Genomic DNA, 20,987 nt, shown 5'->3' on the forward strand with positions numbered 1-20,987 from the left:
AAACAGACTCAGAAACACACACACACACACACACACACACACACACACACACACACACACACACACACACACACAGTCATCACAGCACTAACAGGACTGCCATTTTCCTAAATTTTTCTCTCCCCCTTCTCCCCTTAGCAGAAACACAGTCAGCTGCAAGTCACATGACCAGCTGCTAGCTCCAACTGAGCATGCTCAGGCCCCTCAGTGTTGTCAGGCAAAAACTAAGACGGCAGTACGAGCAGAGATCTGCAATAGATAAACACAGACATAGAGCAGCCACCGGGAAGCAGAGAGGCTGATACCGACAGGGAGAGAGAGGGAGGCAGCCATTTTGGCATTTACAATTCTCACTGCTGTTTTTAAGTCATTTTATTTTATTTTTTCATTCAGGGGGGACATAGCAGGGATATAAAAGCAGGTGTTCCCTTTAAGAGGGAAAGGATCAGGACCAAGGACAGCATCCTCCATCTCCATCCTCCATCTCCAGCTCCTGTATAGGTAAGCGTGTCGGACGGAAGAGAGGTGGGGGATGGGTAAAAGCTGCATGCCTCTGCGTGTGTTTAATTCTCATTGAAGGAATGAGGGGAGGGGGTCAGTTTGCATCTCTTTCCGTATGTGAGACGACAGAGAGAGGCGAGGGGGTGGGGATGGAGGGGTGTCGGGGACATGGTAATGCAGGCGGGGAATACGGGAGGGGGGGGGGGGGTTACAAAAGAGGATTGCTGAACGTCCAGGAAATGTGTAAAACCATTAATAGCAAAATAACGCATGATAAATACACTATAGTTGAAATTGAATGTGGTCTCGCTAGAGGCAGCTTCTGGTGAAACAAAATGGCTCAGTTTTGGGGAGAGATGAGGTCGCTGAACTGAGTAAGCACAGAAGAAGAAAGGAGAGAGACAGAGAGTGGGAGAGGAAAAGAGAGACAGTGTTTCTTCATTTTTATGGACTCATACGTATCTGGTAGAGGAGGCATCGTTGGATTTGTTGTTGACGCTAACAGCCACAGGCTGTGTATGTGTTGTGAGTGTGTGTTTATTAGCGTGAGTGTGTGTTTATCAACTATGAGCATCGTACAGCTGACAGGAGTCCATTACCATTATGCAGTTTAACTGATATAATATTATTTTTGTGTTGGATGTGTCACTCTAGATCTTTTGCCATCTATGTTGTGATTAAGTCCAATGTTGAAAAGGTATTGGCTTCAGTGCATGTTGTGTTTAGCTTAGGGGACACAATGTCTGATGTGTTTACATGTGAATGTAAAGATATGGCAGCTGGTGTATATGGAGGGAAGTACGGTATAATCTGGAACGCTGTTATGCTTTTGTTAGGAGCTGTTAGGGATATATCATAGATTCAGTTTATAAAAGTACACACCTGGTGCCATCTAGCACAGTGATCTCATCCTCTGAGGTCATTGTGAGGTCTGAGAGCTTAATGGCTGATGATGATACCTCTATTGAAATATCACAATTTTAGGATGTTGAGAAAATGTTTTAAAAAATGCCCTGAGAGAAATATATCCATCCCTGGCTTTAACTCCTAATTCAGCCAGATAAATATTTTGCACAATTTCAATGATTATTCCGAACAAAGACTATTCCTAAACTTGACAGTGCAGGTAATACAATGAAGTGATTTTGACCCTTTCCTTATCTTTTGTACACAGATTGAAAAGGTTAGATGAAGATTCTGTTGGATATTCAGATGACCTAAACATAAAATTGTGCACAAAGCACAAACACGTAAAGCCTCTCTCTCCCACACACTCTCCGTCTTCACTGTGAGTAATGGGAGGGTGACAGACGGCAGAAGTGGCTGTTGCTAGGATACATGGCACGGTGGAGTGCAGATGATTGAAAGAAAAAGGGAAAAGGAGACCACCATTAGGAAGTGGCAATGCGGAAAACGTCATTGCATCACCGTTTAGTAGACTGTGTTTATTTAAGGTAGATGCTTTGTGAAAATGCTGAAATAAGAGACATTACTGTAAGCTTATTGTTCGTGTTCCTCCTGTCTCATGCCAAATGGTTAGGTACCACAGTTTGAGAGGAAGTCCGAGTGACCGGGCCAGACTTCAACCTCAGTCCCTCCACCTACATGGAGCTCAGCTGTTATGGATGGGAGAAGCCTAACCCTGTCTGAGAAACCCCTATGAACAACAGACCCAATGGTGAGACAACTCGTATAACACCATATCCAATGGTAGTATCATAGTCGTAATACTGTAGTCTCTGTTTATCATCAGGCTGCAGTTATCATAATAGATACAGTCAGAATGTCTGATGTGTGTAGATCTCTAATAGATATATAAGACGCGATGCCTTGCTGTCGATAACTACTAAGCCAAACAATAACATAATAGTGAATCGTCGTACATGTTTTACAAATAAATGTATTGAATATCTGTGGCTTATTTCATGTCTAGTTGTACTTTGTTTACTCCGTCCATCCCTTTGACGTGACATAAAAAGCTTTGAAGTCTTTGAACAACTGGCAGCTAAATGGACAGAGAGAGAGACAGGATGGGAGATGGAGCGATAATAACTAGAATGGCGTTTCACATCTGTCTGTATGCCTGCAGGACATCAAAGGCCAGTCCTGGACTGATGAGGAATCAGATGGGGAGAATGAGTCGGAGCAGTTCCTCTATGGGATCCAGGTACCCAGGCTGTCATGACATCCTCCCAGGCCTCCTATCCCTCCCAGAGGGCAAACCGGACAAAACTGGTTGAAATGATGTCTTAATGACTTAATTTCAACCAGTTTTGCCCACTAGGCTCTTTGGTCCAATACAAACAGAATCAACACATGGGGTCTACAGAACTCCCCTAGGGGTCTTCAGTAAACTGCAATCTTATTACCTCAAATCCTATGTGACATACATAATGTCTTAATCTTTCAATCAGCTTTTTACAAAAAGTTATCTCTAAAGGATTGAGTTGAAAGTACTGTAAATTCAGTCCGGTTTTAAAAGCCTATTCTCCAGTGGATTCAGACCATCTACCGAGAGATGAGAGCCTGTTTGTAGGCACTAATATATGTGTGTGAGAACGAGACAGATAGAAGACGGAACTAGAGATAGAGACACGCCGATACAGTCCTGTGAGGCAGCAGAACAGGAGACTGCCCCTGTACCTTTTCTAATACTACAGTCATTGTATACATGAGTATCAGTGCTAGCTCATATTACTGTACATGGATGCTACTGCAGCATCTCCGGGGATAATTCAGTGGTCTGACCTGTGCCCCTCCCGGCCTGTAGGGGAGCTGTGCTGCTGACCTGTACCGACACCCTCAACTGGATGCAGACATCGAGGCAGTGAAGGACATCTATACCGACAGTGCTGTCTCTGTCAGGTACTACAGTACACACACAGTCGCCACAGCCAAGTCTGGAAACCAAGACCACTAACTGTTATTGTCATTATCAGTAAATACGTTGCTCCAGAGAACATCAGACCCACTGAGATGTCAAGTTTCTTGGTGCGGAAAAGCTTTTCAGTTTATGTGATTATTACATCTGAATGTTTGCTATTCTTCTTCTTTCAGAGAGTATGGAACCATTGATGATGTGGACATTGACCTTCAGATTAATATCAGTTTCTTGGATGTGAGTTTTCATTTTTATTATCTTTGGGCATACCAGTATTACAATTCAGCATAGTAGAAAGTGTATGTGTATATCAAAATCAAATCAAATCAAATGTATTTATATAGCCCTTCGTACATCAGCTGATATCTCAAAGTGCTGTAAAGAAACCCAGCCTAAAACCCCAAACAGCAAGCAATGCAGGTGTAGAAGCACGGTGGCTAGGAAAAACTCCCTAGAAAGGCCAAAACCTAGGAAGAAACCTAGAGAGGAACCAGGCTATGTGGGGTGGCCAGTCCTCTTCTGGCTGTGCCGGGTGGAGATTATAACAGAACATGGCCAAGATGTTCAAATGTTCATAAATGACCAGCATGGTCGTATAATAATAAGGCAGAACAGTTGAAACTGGAGTAGCAGCACGGTCAGGTGGACTGGGGACAGCAAGGAGTCATCATGTCAGGTAGTCCTGGGGCATGGTCCTAGGGCTCAGGTCCTCCGAGAGAGAGAAAGAAAGAGAGAATTAGAGAGAGCATATGTGGGGTGGCCAGTCCTCTTCTAGCTGTGCTGGGTGGAGATTATAACAGAATATGGCCAAGATGTTAAAATGTTCATAAATGACCAGCATGGTCGAATAATAATAAGGCAGAACAGTTGAAACTGGAGCAGCAGCACGGCCAGGTGGACTGGGGACAGCAAGGAGTCATCATGTCAGGTAGTCCTGGGGCATGGTCCTAGGGCTCAGGTCAGTTGAAACTGGAGCAGCAGCACGGCCAGGTGGACTGGGGACAGCAAGGAGTCATCATGTCAGGTAGTCCTGGGGCATGGTCCTAGGGCTCAGGTCCTCCGAGAGAGAAAGAAAGAAAGAGAGAAGGAGAGAATTAGAGAACGCACACTTAGATTCACACAGGACACCGAATAGGACAGGAGAAGTACTCCAGATATAACAAACTGACCCTAGCCCCCCGACACATAAACTACTGCAGCATAAATACTGGAGGCTGAGACATATGTGTGTGTGTTTGTTCCAGGAGGAGGTGGCAACTGCCTGGAAGGTCATCCGAACAGAGCCCATCATTCTGAGACTACGGTTCTCTCTCTCCCAGTACCTAGATGGACCGGGTGAGAAGAGCCCCAGTGGCTGTGTGTGTGTGTGTGTGTGTGTGTGTGTGTGTGTGCATGCGTTCGCCTGCCTGTGCACAGTTGAAGTCGGAAGTTTACATACACTTAGGTTGGAGTCATTAAAACTCGTTTTTCAACCACTCCACAAATGTCTTGTTAACAAACTATAGCATTGGCAAGTCGGTTAGGACATCTACTTTGTGCATGACACAAGACATTTTTTCCAACAATTGTTTACAGACAGATTAGTTCACTTATAATTCACTGTATCACAATTCCAGTGGGTCAGAAGTTTACATACACTAAGTTGACTGTGCCTTTCAACAGCTTGGAAAATTCCAGAAAATGATGTCATGGCTTTAGAAGCTTCTGATAGGCTAATTGACATAATTTGAGTCAATTGGAGGTGTACCTGTGTATGTATTTCAAGGCCTACCTTCAAACTCAGTGCCTCTTTGCTTGACATCATGGTAAAATCAAAAGAAATGAGCCAAGACCTCAGAAAACATATTGTAGACCTCCACAAGTCTGGTTCATCCTTGGGAGCGATTTCCAAACGCCTGAAGGTACCACATTCATCTGTACAAACAATAGTACGCAAGTATAAACACCATGGGACCACGCAGCCGTCATACCACTCAAGAAGGAGACGTGTTCTGTCTCCTAGAGATGAACGTACTTTGGTGCGAAAAGTGCAAATCAATCCCAGAACAACAGCAAAGGACCTTGTGAAGATGCTGGAGGAAACAGTTACAAAAGTATCTATATCCACAGTAAAATGAGTCCTATATCGACATAACCTGAAAGGCCACTCAGCCAGGAGGAAGCCACTGCTCCAAAACAGCCATATAAAAAGCCAGACTACGGTTTGCAGCTGCACATGGGGACAAAGATCATACTTTTTGGAGAAATGTCCTCTGGTCTGATGAAACAAAAATAGAACTGTTTGGCCATAATGAACATCGTTATGTTTGGAGGAGAAAGGGGAGGCTTGCAAGCCGAAGAACACCATCTCAACTGTGAAGCACGGGGGTGGCAGCATCCTGGGGGTGCTTTGCTGCAGGAGGGTGTGGTGGCTTTTTTCTGCTTTACCAAATGAGGAGAGTTACGAACTTCACACACCAGTCAGAGTTATAATTAAACTACATCTTTAATCATAAGAGCTTTGCAATAGCCTTTTTGACTTTCAATGATGCGCTATCTCTAATGAACCATTTGAAAAGTACCAACAGAAAAGTACAAAGATCTTTTATAGCCAAGATACACCCCTCTCAACTTACATGACCAACCACAGAGCTTAGGAACAGTTCACAAAGGTTAAGATTTGTATGAAAGAAATCTATAGAACATAGCAGACAGTTACTGCTGTGTCAACAGCTGTCATTGTATAGACCAGTGTCTGGCCCCCTGACTCCAAACAGAAGCCGTCTCTCCCTGGTGCGGCATAGAACAGAACCATTCGCTCATGTTCTCTGGAATGCTCTTTAGGTTTTATCACCCAAAGACATCGTAAATCTCTTTTGTCAATGTTATCTCATAGAGGCCCATCCTCAGTAGAACACACACACAATAGTTAACAAAACCATTATAAAATAACCATTATAAAGCCATTCAAGCATTATAACATAATCTTGCAATTTTCCATGACAAGGGACTGGTGCACTTTACAATATAGATGGCATCATGAGGGAGAAAAATTATGTGGATATATTGAAGCAACATCTCGACATCAGTCAGGAAGTTAAAGCTTGGTCACAAATGGGTCTTCCAAATGGACAATGACCCCAAGCATACTTCCAAAGTTGTGGCAAAATGGCTTAAGGACAAGAAAATCAAGGTATTGGAGTGGCCATCACAAAGCCCTGACCTCAATCCAATAGAACATTTGTGGGCAGAACTGAAAAAGCTTGTGCGAGCAAGGAGGCCTACAAACCCGACTCAGTTTCACCAGCTCTGTCAGGAGGAATGGGTTAAAATTCCCCCAACTTATTGTGGGAAGCTTGTGGAAGGCTACCTGATGCGTTTGACCCAAGTTAAACAATTTAAAGGCAATGCTACAAAATACTAATTGAGTGTATGTCAACTTCTGACCCACTGGGAATGTGATGAAAGAAATAAAAGCTGAATAAGTCATTCAGATATTTCACATTCTTAAAATAAAGTGGTGATCCTAACTGACCTAAAACAGGGATTGTTTTACTAGGATTAAGTGTCAGGAATTGTGAAAAACTGAGTTTAAATGTATTTGGCTAAGGTGTATGTAAACTTCCGACTTCAACTGTATGTGTGCCTGTGTGTGTTCAATCAGAGCTGAGCTCGTCACTCCTATGGGTTGTGAAATAATGAGTCATCTATTCTCAGAACCGTCAGTGGAGGTGTTCCAGCCCTCCAATAAAGAGGGCTTCAGCCTGGGCCTGCAGCTCAAGAAGTGAGTCCTACTCGAGTCATATGCCACTCAGCACGATTCCTCACATTCTGGTTCAGAAGGCTATCCATGGGTCCTACGCTAATTTCACAAGATTTCCACCATTTTCAATGACACCTATACAACTTACACTTAATATGCAAAAGTATGTGGACACCCCTTCAGCCACACCCATTGCTGACAGGTGTATAAAATCAAGCACGCAGCCATGCAATCTCCATAGACAAACATTGACAGTAGAAAGGCCTTACTGAGGTGCTCTGGGACATTCAATGTGGCACTGTCATAGGATGCCACCTTTCCAACAAGTCAGTTCGTCAAATTTTTGTCTTGCTAGTGCTGCCCCGGTCAACTGTAAGTGCTGTTATTGTGCAGTGGAAACGTCTGTGAGCAACAACCGCTCAGCCGCGAACTGGTAGGCCACACGAGCTCACAGAACAGGACCTCCAACAGTCGAGTGCACAAGCCTAAGATCATCATGCCCAATGCCAAGCATCAGCTGGAGTGGTGTAAAGCTCGCCGCCATTGGACTCTGGAGCAGTAGAAACGCCTTCTCTGGAGTAATGAATCACTCTTCACCATCAGGCAGTCCGATGGACAAATCTTTGTTTGACGGAGGCCTGGAGAACGCTACCTGCCCGAATGCACAGTGCCAACTGTAAAGTTTGGTGGAGGAGGTATAATGGTCTGTCGCTGTTTTTCATGGTTCGGACTAGGCCCCATAGTTCCAGTGCAGGGAAATCTTAACATCCAATGACATTCTAGACGATTCTGTGCTTCCAACTTTGTGGCAACAGTTTGGGGAAGGCCCTTTCCTGTTTCAGCATGGCAATGCCCAAGGGCACAAAGCGAGGTCAATACTGAAATGGTCTAGATCAGTGTGGAAGAACTTGAACACATGATTTTGGAATGAGATGTTTGACGAGTAGGTGTCCACCTACTTTTGGTCATTTAATGTATATTATGGACTTAAATGTACAGTAGAGTCAATGACATCTGCTAATTGCTAATTGATTGTGACTGGTTGTGCTGTCTGCCCTATAGGATCCTGAGTACGTTCACGTCCCAGCAGTGGAAGCACCTCAGTAATGAGTTCCTGAAGGCCCAGCAGGAGAAGAGACACAGCTGGTTCAAGGCCGGGGGAACCATCAAGAAGTTCCGCGCAGGACTCAGCATCTTCTCTCCCATCCCCAAGTATGGCTCCTATTACAGCTTCTAGTACTATCCCGGATACTATTATAGCTTTTAGTACTATCCCGGATACTATTATAGCTTCTAGTACTATCCTGGATACTATTATAGCTTCTAGTACTATCCCGGATACTATTATAGCTTCTAGTACTATCCTGGATACTATTATAGCTTCTAGTACTATACCGGATACTATTATAGCTTCTAGTACTATCCCGCATACTATTATAGCTTCTAGTACTATCCCGGATACTATTATAGCTTTTAGTACTATCCCGGATACTATTATAGCTTCTAGTACTATCCCGGATACTATTATAGCTTCTAGTACTATCCCGGATACTATTATAGATTCGAGTACTATCCCGGATACTATTATAGCTTCGAGTACTATCCCGGATACTATTATAGCTTCTAGTACTATCCCAGATACTATTATAGCTTCTAATACTATCCCGGATACTATTATAGCTTCTAGTACTATCCCGGATACTATTATAGCTTCTAGTACTATCCCGGATACTATTATAGCTTCTAGTAATATCCCGGATACTATTATAGCTTCTAGTACTATCCCGGATACTATTATAACTTCTAATACTATCCCGGATACTATTATAGCTTCTAGTACTATCCCGGATACTATTATAGCTTCTAGTACTATCCCGGATACTATTATAGCTTCTAGTACTATCCCGGATACTATTATAGCTTCTAGTACTATCCCGGATACTATTATAACTTCTAATACTATCCCGGATACTATTATAGCTTCTAGTACTATCCCGGATACTATTATAACTTCTAATACTATCCTGGATACTATTATAGCTTCTAGTACTATCCCGGATACTATTATAGCTTCTAATACTATCCCGGATACTATTATAACTTCTAGTACTATCCCGGATACTATTATAGCTTCTAGTACTATCCCGGATACTATTATAGCTTCTAGTACTATCCCGGATACTATTATAGCTTCTAGTACTATCCCGGATACTATTATAGCTTCTAGTACTATCCCGGATACTATTATAGCTTCTAGTACTATCCCGGATACTATTATAGCTTCTAGTACTATCCCGGATACTATTATAGCTTCTAGTACTATCCCGGATACTATTATAACTTCTAATACTATCCCGGATACTATTATAGCTTCTAGTACTATCCCGGATACTATTATAGCTTCTAGTACTATCCCGGATACTATTATAGCTTCTAGTACTATCCCGGATACTATTATAGCTTCTAGTACTATCCCGGATACTATTATAGCTTCTAGTACTATCCCGGATACTATTATAACTTCTAGTACTATCCCGGATACTATTATAGCTTCTAGTACTATCCCGGATACTATTATAGCTTCTAGTACTATCCCGGATACTATTATAGCTTCTAATACTATCCCGGATACTATTATAACTTCTAGTACTATCCCGGATACTATTATAGCTTCTAGTACTATCCCGGATACTATTATAGCTTCTAGTACTATCCCGGATACTATTATAGCTTCTAGTACTATCCCGGATACTATTATAACTTCTAATACTATCCCGGATACTATTATAGCTTCTAGTACTATCCCGGATACTATTATAGCTTCTAGTACTATCCCGGATACTATTATAGCTTCTAGTACTATCCCGGATACTATTATAGCTTCTAGTACTATCCCGGATACTATTATAGCTTCTAGTACTATCCCGGATACTATTATAGCTTCTAGTACTATCCCGGATACTATTATAGCTTCTAGTACTATCCCGGATACTATTATAGCTTCTAGTACTATCCCGGCTACGTCAGATTTCATCATCACTGTCATCTCAGTAGTCACTGGGTACATTTTTACATCCATTCAACATTACAATTATTGTGAAAACTCTTGATTGATATAATATTTAGATTAAAACGTTTACATGGTTTGCAAGAAGAACGATTTCGCTTACAATCTGCTACACATGGACAGAGCATAATCCGGCTTCCTGATGGAGAAATGTAGAAAATTTGCCAATCAAAATAAACATTGTATCACAGCGACCACGTTATTTTTGGGAAGCCTATTTGAGTTTGGACGTATAACATTTGCATGTGTAAACTATTTGAAAGACATTTTCCCGAACTCACTTCGCTCGAGGGAGGCTCTGATTGATGGTGATAGCACACGCAGATCAATAACAACACAGGAACTCTAATAAAGGTGTTTACATGTCCTAGATTGCTAGATAATGGAGGTGTTTTAACCAGGTTATGCTTTTACTTTGCTTGATCTTACGCAGATTAAGATAATCAGAGTAAGGTGTTTACATGACTAGTGCCAAACTCAGAGTATTGCCATAATCAGCTTAATATCGAATTATTTGCATGTAAACATACTCACTAATTGGTTGCTCTGAACTTTTGTGTTCGTATAATTTTCTTGCGTAGGAGTCTGAATGTCTGTCTGTATGTGTATGTGCTGTATACTTCCAGGTCTATCCATTAATGGTCTCTGGGTTGTGTGTGTGTGTCTGTGTTCCCAGGTCCCCCAGCTTCCCTCTGATCCAGGACACGGTTCTGAAGGGGAAGCTGAGTGTTCCAGAGCTGAGGGTGACCCGGCTCATGAATCGCTCCATCTCCTGCACCATGAAGAACCCCAAGGGGGAGCTGTTCAGCTACCCCCCCAACAGCCAGGTCGGAGGTCACCTTCCCTCACCACCACCATCACACACCCCTCTCCTGACTACCCCTATACACATCAGCACAGACAACACTATATTTATTTATTTTTATTTGTTAAGTTTATTTGGACAACAAAAACATCTCAGAAGTGAGAAGAGATACATTGCACCAGATTTAGCTAACAGCTAACTTACATCTGCAGCCCCTTGGCAGGTGAACACATAAACATGACAACATTATATGCAAAAGGTCAACATACATACATCAGACATGTTCAAAACAGCAGTCAAGACATGCAGACACGTTTCAAAACAGAGGGCAAGACAATACACATAAACGTCATTCCACATATTGCTGTTGGACCTGATGATATTTGAGCTGTGAAACACATAAACACATGTCTAAATATTGCTCAGAGCCCAGTTATTGCACCTAATGAAATTTCACGGGTGTGTGTTTTGATGTGTATTCTATTGCATTAAAAAAAATCACTGTGACCTTACAGCTAGCTAGAACAGTCAAACACAATACATCATCCATTTCAGAAAGTGCATGAATTCAGAGCATTACTCGTAACAAGCAACTATTTCCCCATTCTATTATCTACACTATCTAATTGTTTTCTCGCTTTGAACTACCTGAGAACTTTGACTGTTCCCCTCCCCCAACCAACACACATACAGTACTGTACCTACCTTCCTTCCTGAGCCTCTCCCTACCCATACCTGACCACGGCTGGCGCCGTGTCCCATAATGCTTTGTCTTCACTGTACCCATCAGACTGTGGCTGTCCCGGCTGCCAGGGCCCCAGCGCAGATTACCACGAGGCAGCTGATTGAATTGTTTTTCTCATCCCAGGCGGGCGGCCACTGCAAGAACATCCCTACCTTGGAGTATGGCTTCTTAGTACAGGTAGACAAGACCTCAAGGGCAAAGCTAGGGCTTTTAGTTCACTCTGAACGTCCTTCCAAAACAACTCCAAAGCACAAACACTGATCACGGGTCAAATGATCAAGGGTCAAATGACCCTTCCAAGAGTTAGAGGACATAGTGTGTGCTTAAAGAAGGTCTTCACCTCTGTTTAATTGATTCATGAAAGTTGAAATGAGGAAATGTTTTACCTATCAAATGATTTAGAGTCATGTGCGTGTGTATAATGGGTTTGTTTCAACCCCGGGTAAAGTGACAGACTAAAGCGTTGATAAGAGGCCCAGTCAGCTGATGATGTCATGATAGAAGAGTGATATATGGGGCTGGAGGAGAGGAGGGAGTGATTAGCAGGAATACCATGTTTTGTCTCCTGACAGATAATGAAATACTCGGAGCAGAGGATCCCTACTCTCAATGAGTACTGTGTGGTCTGTGACGAGCAGCACGTCTTTCAGAACGGATCCATGTTGAAGGTAGACCACTTTTTAAAAAAACATACAGTGTGAAGTGAACGTTAAAATGTAAACGTTTCAATTCAGCTATGAGCAAGTTTCTCTGTTTCACTCAGATTGATGTTTGTTCATGTGCGTGTGTGTGCCACTTGCCCTGTGTGTGTGCGTGTGTGTGTGTGGGTGCGCAGCCGGCTGTGTGCACTAGAGAGCTATGTGTGTTCTCCTTCTACACTCTGGGGGTGATGTCAGGAGCAGCAGAGGAGGTGGCAACTGGAGCAGAGGTGACTGCCTGACTAAAAACACACACACTTTCTCTATCCCCCTGTCTGGTCTGTCTGTCCCTGTCTATGTGGTGATAACTGATCGGCTTTCGTGTTGATCCCTAGGTGGTGGATCTGCTGGTGGCTATGTGTCGGGCTGCTCTGGAGTCTCCTCGTAAAAGCATCATCTTTGAACCCTACCCGTCTGTGGTCGACCCCAACGACCCCAAGACTCTGGCCTTCAACCCAAAGGTTACTACTGTTGCTGTGGTTACACACCACGTTACAGGATGTCTGGTTATCCTAATATGTGATAACATTCTGAAACATTACTTTGGGCTCATTGAATGGGTTGTAGGTATTAATCCAATGTTTTTCTCTCTCCCTGTCCTTCTGACGCCTGTCTCTGTGGCTCCATCTTGCTCCCTGGTCACAGAAGAAGAACTATGAGAGATTGCAAAAAGCACTGGACAGTGTCATGTCCATCCGCGAGATGACCCAGGTACTGAGGCTGGGGGAGGCTGGGATGAAGGAAGGGCAGTCCTGTGCTGGACTTGGGCTGTGAAAAGAGACTATATATGTGTTGTTGCATTGAGTCGTCTCCTTGTCATATTTAGATCTGGTAGTCTAGTGACGAAAGGATAGTGGGGTGTGAAATAATGAAAGCTGTCTTTTCCAGGGCTCATATCTGGAGATTAAGAAACAGATGGACAAACTGGACCCCCTGGCTCACCCTCTACTGCAGTGGTAGGTAGAAGGTCTCTGCTTTACACCTCCTGCAATCTAAACCTCCAACCCTGTTCTGCCTTTCTCACTAACCTGTTTTTCTTCTCCCCATCCTATCTCGTCCTCTCGTCCTCTCGTCCTCTCTCTCTCTCCCTCTCCTCCCTCTCTCTCCCTCTCTCCCTCTCTCCCTCTCCCTCTCTCCCTCTCTCCCTCTCTCTCTCTCCCCTCTCTCCCTCTCTCCCTCTCTCTCTCTCCCTCTCTCCCTCTCTCTCTCCCTCTCTCTCTCTCCCTCTCTCCCTCTCTCTCTCCCTCTCTCTCTCCCTCTCTCTCTCTCCCTCTCTCCCTCTCTCTCTCCCTCTCTCTCTCTCCCTCTCTCTCTCTCCCTCTCCCTCTCTCTCTCTCCCTCTCTCTCTCTCTCCCTCTCTCTCTCCCTCTCTCTCTCTCCCTCTCTCCCTCTCTCTCTCTCTCTCTCTCTCTCCCTCTCTCCCTCTCTCTCTCTCCCTCTCTCTCCCTCTCTCTCTCCCTCTCTCTCTCTCCCTCTCTCCCTCTCTCCCTCTCCCTCTCTCTCTCTCTCTCTCTCTCTCTCTCCCTCTCTCTCTCTCCCTCTCTCCCTCTCTAGGATCATATCCAGTAACAGATCCCATATCGTCAAGCTGCCTCTGAGCAGGGTATGAATAACACAGATCTCTGGTGTCTGCTCTTCCTCGTAACTGTTGCCGTGTGTTCTCCACTACATGATTCTCTATTCTCTCTCTCCTTCCCTCCGTCTCTCTCTCTCTCTGTCCTATAGCAACTGAAGTTCATGCACACATCCCACCAGTTCCTATTACTCAGCAGCCCGCCTGCCAAGGAGGCACGCTTTCGCACGGCCAAGAAGCTCTACGGCAGCACCTTTGCCTTCCAGTGAGTCCTATATCTCTCCCCTAAGGGTGCCACTCCCCTGTAGTGGTCCCATACACAGTATATGGCAGCACCAACCTCCCCTTAACCATAGACTCCCACATACAGAATAGGTACTATGTTTTATTAAGTTTGAGATTACTTGATTCGTCAATTGTGCACAAAGTCCAACCGAAATGAATTCCATCCCCTCCCAAAGACACATCCAGGTTGGAGCAGGGGGCTGCCACACTGGGCGCTAGTGGAGCAGTTGTTGTGGGGGGTTAAGTGCCTTGCACAAGGGCACAATGTCAGGCAACGGCATTTGGGATTAGAGACCAGCATCCTCCGGTTGCCAGCTCACTTCCAGACCGATTTTCTTTTCCCTGTCAGATCCGGGATTGAAACTTCTAGGCTACCTGCCACCCAGTCTTATAGACACAGAGACAACACATAATAGAGTCCCACATATCTGGTAGTTACAGCATCCACCAGCTGACAGCCCAGTGAACAGACACCACACCCTGTTTTCCCAGCAGTACTGGGTCCCTGATGCAGCAATATCAGTGTGAGCGACAGACAGCCATGCCCCTGCTGTACAAAAGGCACGAAGCAGAAACACGCATGGGACCATCTCAAAGCAATCAGAACTGTCTCCGTCCCTCAGGCAGCTAGCTGATTTCAATTCAACAACCACTCCTCTTGAACATTGTCTCTGCTAAGAATAACAGCATGGCTACCCTGTTTCACCCCTGGGGGTTTATTTGAGGACAATAAGAGATGAGAGACGGTACAGTTAGATATATTCCCACTGAGACGTCTACTCACGTAACATCCTGCTGTTGAAATGAGAAGGAGGGGGGGATGTAATATCAGGAGATTTCTGAGCTGTTCTTGTGCTGTAGGTCCTCAGCCATCCTGCTGTTTTTAGCAAACAAACATGACAAGTTTAGAAAATGTGAGAAAATAGAATTACTATCTCATACAATCAGCCAAAAACACTGTGGAAACAGACTTATTGCATTGCCAATAAGATGTAGATATCTCACGGGCATGAATGCTTTACTCGAGGTACAGTATAACAATCTGTCCATAAATGGTGGGCATGCAAACGTGGAAATAATGATGTTTTGAACGCTCTCTGCACAGCATTGTTGGAGCCTTTAGAAAGCACTGGCCCTGTTTGAGGAAGAAGTGTTCAGTATTCACAGCTCTCCTTATCTCTCTCTCTCCCTGCACCTGCTCTAGTGGTTCCCATATAGAGAACTGGCACTCCGTTCTGAGAAATGGACTAGTCAATGCCTCTTATACCAAACTGCAGGTATGTAGATCCAGCAGTTGGCTGAACTAAGACGCATCCTCCCTTGGACAGAGCCTGTCTGTCCTCCTCACACACAGTGCAGGTTGGCTGTCCAGCTGATCCATTTTGACAGTAACGGATGCCAGGTTTCTCTCTCAATGTATTGGACGCTTTAAAATGCCAGGCCCACCAGTAATTTCCCCCTGGCATATGTCGAGCACTTCCTGTTTCCTGCTCTGACAGCAGTGGACACCACGCCTCTTCCTGTCCTGATAGAGAGGCGGAGGGGCTGTGTTGTCTGCTGGGGGGCTGGGGGTTACCAGTCGGCCTGGCTGAAGGCGTGGCTGCCTGGGTTGACCACTAAGAGCACTGAGTAGACTAGGTCAGAGGTTACGACTGCTGCCCCGCCCCATGTCTGTTTCGCTATGAGGATCCACAGAGTGGGTGAGTGGGTGAGGGACCCAAGGAAGGTCAGTAACGGTCATCACCTATACTGTCTCTCTTATTTACCTCTATGCTGATCCTAATGATGTTTAATATGTATATGGCTGAACCTCCTGGTAGTCCAAGACAATGTACAAGACATTAAACCACATGCATGACAATCTACTTCTATGTCTATAGACTCTTAGGTTCATGCTGTATACACCTTTGAAACACGCCATCTCGCTCCTTCCTGTTGTATTATGCTGTATGACCGGGAGAAGTCAGCAGGGTGTTTGTTGTCAGTGAGCAGTTTATTATGAGTATATTACACTATTAGAACCTTTGCCGTTAGAGCTTTGAAGACTCGTCTTTCATCTCCTTGTTCTGCGTCCCTCGCTCTCTCCCTCCTCTTCACCTTGAGCGTGTGTTTGTTCACTCTGTCACGCCTTCAGCTCGCACAGCAAATCTCATTGTGTTTCTGTCTCTCTCTCTCTCACGCTGTCCTTCAGATACATGTCATCTCTGTCTCTCTCTCTCTCACACGCTGTCCTTCAGATACACATGTCATCTCTGTCTCTCTCTCTCACGCTGTCCTTCAGATACACATGTCATCTCTGTCTCTCTCTCTCTTACGCTGTCCTTCAGATACACGTCATCTCTGTCTCTCTCTCTCTCACGCTGTTCTTCAGATACACATGTCATCTCTGTCTCTCTCTCTCTTACGCTGTCCTTCAGATACACATGTCATCTCTGTCTCTCTCTCTCTTACGCTGTCCTTCAGATACACATGTCATCTCTGTCTCTCTCTCTCTCACGCTGTCCTTCAGATACACATGTCATCTCTGTCTCTCTCTCTCTTACGCTGTCCTTCAGATACACATGTCATCTCTGTCTCTCTCTCTCTCACGCTGTCCTTCAGATACACATGTCATCTCTGTCTCTCTCTCTCTTACGCTGTCCTTCAGATACACATGTCATCTCTGTCTCTCTCTCTCTCACGCTGTCCTTCAGATACACATGTCATCTCTGTCTCTCTCTCTCACGCTGTCCTTCAGATACACATGTCATCTCTGTCTCTCTCTCTCTTACGCTGTCCTTCAGATACACATGTCATCTCTGTCTCTCTCTCTCTCTCACGCTGTCCTTCAGATACACATGTCATCTCTGTCTCTCTCTCTCTCACGCTGTCCTTCAGATACACGTCATCTCTGTCTCTCTCTCTCACGCTGTCCTTCAGATACACATGTCATCTCTGTCTCTCTCTCTCTTACGCTATCCTTCAGATACACATGTCATCTCTGTTTCTCTCTCTCTTACGCTGTCCTTCAGATACACATGTCATCTCTGTCTCTCTCTCTCTCACGCTGTACTTCAGATACACATGTCATCTCTGTCTCTCTCTCTCTTACGCTGTCCTTCAGATACACATGTCATCTCTGTCTCTCTCTCTCTCACGCTGTCCTTCAGATACACATGTCATCTCTGTCTCTCTCTCTCACGCTGTCCTTCAGATACATGTCATCTCTGTCTCTCTCTCACGCTGTCCTTCAGATACATGTCATCTCTGTCTCTCTCTCTCACGCTGTCCTTCAGATACATGTCATCTCTGTCTCTCTCTCTCACGCTGTCCTTCAGATACATGTCATCTCTGTCTCTCTCTCTCACGCTGTCCTTCAGATACATGTCATCTCTGTCTCTCTCTCTCTCTCACGCTGTCCTTCAGATACACATGTCATCTCTGTCTCTCTCTCTCTTACGCTGTCCTTCAGATACACATGTCATCTCTGTCTCTCTCTCTCTTACGCTGTCCTTCAGATACACATGTCATCTCTGTCTCTCTCTCTCACACGCTGTCCTTCAGATACACATGTCATCTCTGTCTCTCTCTCTCACGCTGTCCTTCAGATACACATGTCATCTCTGTCTCTCTCTCTCTTACGCTGTCCTTCAGATACACATGTCATCTCTGTCTCTCTCTCTCACGCTGTCCTTCAGATACATGTCATCTCTGTCTCTCTCTCTCACGCTGTCCTTCAGATACATGTCATCTCTGTCTCTCTCTCACGCTGTCCTTCAGATACATGTCATCTCTGTCTCTCTCTCTCACGCTGTCCTTCAGATACATGTCATCTCTGTCTCTCTCTCACGCTGTCCTTCAGATACATGTCATCTCTCTCTCTCTCACGCTGTCCTTCAGATACATGTCATCTCTGTCTCTCTCTCTCTCTCACGCTGTCCTTCAGATACACATGTCATCTCTGTCTCTCTCTCTCTTACGCTGTCCTTCAGATACACATGTCATCTCTGTCTCTCTCTCTCACGCTGTCCTTCAGATACACATGTCATCTCTGTCTCTCTCTCTCTTACGCTGTCCTTCAGATACACATGTCATCTCTGTCTCTCTCTCTCACGCTGTCCTTCAGATACATGTCATCTCTGTCTCTCTCTCTCACGCTGTCCTTCAGATACATGTCATCTCTGTCTCTCTCTCTCTTACGCTGTCCTTCAGATACACGTCATCTCTGTCTCTCTCTCTCTCACGCTGTCCTTCAGATACACATGTCATCTCTGTCTCTCTCTCTCTTACGCTGTCCTTCAGATACACATGTCATCTCTGTCTCTCTCTCTCTTACGCTGTCCTTCAGATACACATGTCATCTCTGTCTCTCTCTCTCTCACACGCTGTCCTTCAGATACACATGTCATCTCTGTCTCTCTCTCTCACGCTGTCCTTCAGATACACATGTCATCTCTGTCTCTCTCTCTCTTACGCTGTCCTTCAGATACACATGTCATCTCTGTCTCTCTCTCTCTCTTACGCTGTCCTTCAGATACACATGTCATCTCTGTCTCTCTCTCTCACGCTGTCCTTCAGATACACATGTCATCTCTGTCTCTCTCTCTCACGCTGTCCTTCAGATACACATGTCATCTCTGTCTCTCTCTCTCTTACGCTGTCCTTCAGATACACATGTCATCTCTGTCTCTCTCTCTCTCACGCTGTCCTTCAGATACATGTCATCTCTGTCTCTCTCTCTCTCACGCTGTCCTTCAGATACATGTCATCTCTGTCTGTCTCTCTCTCACGCTGTCCTTCAGATACACATGTCATCTCTGTCTCTCTCTCTCTTACGCTATCCTTCAGATACATGTCATCTCTGTTTCTCTCTCTCTTACGCTGTCCTTCAGATACACATGTCATCTCTGTCTCTCTCTCTCTCACGCTGTCCTTCAGATACACATGTCATCTCTGTCTCTCTCTCTCTTACGCTGTCCTTCAGATCTCTGTCTCTCTCTCTCTCTCTCACGCTGTCCTTCATCATGTCATCTCTGTCTCTCTCTCTCACGCTGTCCTTCAGATACATGTCATCTCTGTCTCTCTCTCACGCTGTCCTTCAGATACATGTCATCTCTGTCCTTCAGCTGTCCTTCAGATACATGTCATCTCTGTCTCTCTCTCTCACGCTGTCCTTCAGATACATGTCATCTCTGTCTCTCTCTCTCACGCTGTCCTTCAGATACATGTCATCTCTGTCTCTCTCTCTCTCTCACGCTGTCCTTCAGATACACATGTCATCTCTGTCTCTCTCTCTCTTACGCTGTCCTTCAGATACACATGTCATCTCTGTCTCTCTCTCTCTTACGCTGTCCTTCAGATACACATGTCATCTCTGTCTCTCTCTCTCACACGCTGTCCTTCAGATACACATGTCATCTCTGTCTCTCTCTCTCACGCTGTCCTTCAGATACACATGTCATCTCTGTCTCTCTCTCTCTTACGCTGTCCTTCAGATACATGTCATCTCTGTCACGCTGTCTTCTGTCATCTCTCTCTCTCTCTCACGCTGTCCTTCAGATACACATGTCACGCTGTCCTTCAGATACATGTCATCTCTGTCTCTCTCTCTCACGCTGTCCTTCAGATACATGTCATCTCTGTCTCTCTCTCTCACGCTGTCCTTCAGATACATGTCATCTCTGTCTCTCTCTCTCACGCTGTCCTTCAGATACATGTCATCTCTGTCTCTCTCTCTCTCTCACGCTGTCCTTCAGATACACATGTCATCTCTGTCTCTCTCTCTCTTACGCTGTCCTTCAGATACACATGTCATCTCTGTCTCTCTCTCTCACGCTGTCCTTCAGATACACATGTCATCTCTGTCTCTCTCTCTCTTACGCTGTCCTTCAGATACACATGTCATCTCTGTCTCTCTCTCTCTCACGCTGTCCTTCAGATACACATGTCATCTCTGTCTCTCTCTCTCACGCTGTCCTTCAGATACACATGTCATCTCTGTCTCTCTCTCTCTTACGCTGTCCTTCAGATACACGTCATCTCTGTCTCTCTCTCTCTCACGCTGTCCTTCAGATACACATGTCTCTCTCTTACGCTGTCCTTCAGATACACATGTCATCTCTGTCTCTCTCTCTCTTACGCTGTCCTTCAGATACACATGTCATCTCTGTCTCTCTCTCTCTCACGCTGTCCTTCAGATACACATGTCATCTCTGTCTCTCTCTCTCACGCTGTCCTTCAGATACACATGTCATCTCTGTCTCTCTCTCACGCTGTCCTTCAGATACATGTCATCTCTGTCTCTCTCTCTCTTACGCTGTCCTTCAGATACATGTCATCTCTGTCTCTCTCTCTCACGCTGTCCTTCAGATACACATGTCATCTCTGTCTCTCTCTCTCACGCTGTCCTTCAGATACACATGTCATCTCTGTCTCTCTCTCTTACGCTGTCCTTCAGATACACATGTCATCTCTGTCTCTCTCTCTCTCTCACGCTGTCCTTCAGATACACATGTCATCTCTGTCTCTCTCTCTCTCACGCTGTCCTTCAGATACACGTCATCTCTGTCTCTCTCTCTCACGCTGTCCTTCAGATACACATGTCATCTCTGTCTCTCTCTCTTACGCTATCCTTCAGATACACATGTCATCTCTGTTTCTCTCTCTCTTACGCTGTCCTTCAGATACACATGTCATCTCTGTCTCTCTCTC

General features: G+C 44.9%; 1 protein-coding gene across 4 annotated transcripts in view; it reads left to right on the forward strand.

Moving 5' to 3' along the window:
* Positions 1-265: 265 nt before the first annotated feature.
* Positions 266-20,987, forward strand: part of LOC115119497 (protein mono-ADP-ribosyltransferase PARP6) — a 28,166-nt gene continuing 7,444 nt past the window's right edge. The window contains exons 1-18 of one of the 4 annotated variants that reach the window (XM_065011919.1): positions 266-501; positions 2,042-2,179; positions 2,591-2,668; positions 3,272-3,366; positions 3,559-3,619; positions 4,627-4,717; positions 7,079-7,145; positions 8,187-8,336; positions 10,868-11,018; positions 11,787-11,918; positions 12,314-12,409; positions 12,577-12,669; positions 12,775-12,900; positions 13,085-13,150; positions 13,328-13,395; positions 13,994-14,042; positions 14,165-14,277; positions 15,502-15,574. In XM_065011919.1, the coding sequence (XP_064867991.1) occupies positions 2,177-2,179; positions 2,591-2,668; positions 3,272-3,366; positions 3,559-3,619; positions 4,627-4,717; positions 7,079-7,145; positions 8,187-8,336; positions 10,868-11,018; positions 11,787-11,918; positions 12,314-12,409; positions 12,577-12,669; positions 12,775-12,900; positions 13,085-13,150; positions 13,328-13,395; positions 13,994-14,042; positions 14,165-14,277; positions 15,502-15,574 (1,512 nt within the window). In that variant the 5' untranslated portion in view covers positions 266-501; positions 2,042-2,176. The remainder of the gene's footprint in view (positions 502-2,041; positions 2,180-2,590; positions 2,669-3,271; positions 3,367-3,558; positions 3,620-4,626; positions 4,718-7,078; positions 7,146-8,186; positions 8,337-10,867; positions 11,019-11,786; positions 11,919-12,313; positions 12,410-12,576; positions 12,670-12,774; positions 12,901-13,084; positions 13,151-13,327; positions 13,396-13,993; positions 14,043-14,164; positions 14,278-15,501; positions 15,575-20,987) is intronic. The other 3 variants (XM_065011916.1, XM_065011917.1, XM_065011918.1) reach the window with 3 other exon arrangements.

This window comes from Oncorhynchus nerka, linkage group LG27, assembly GCF_034236695.1.
Source record: "Oncorhynchus nerka isolate Pitt River linkage group LG27, Oner_Uvic_2.0, whole genome shotgun sequence".
Taxonomy (NCBI): Eukaryota; Metazoa; Chordata; class Actinopteri; order Salmoniformes; family Salmonidae; genus Oncorhynchus; species Oncorhynchus nerka.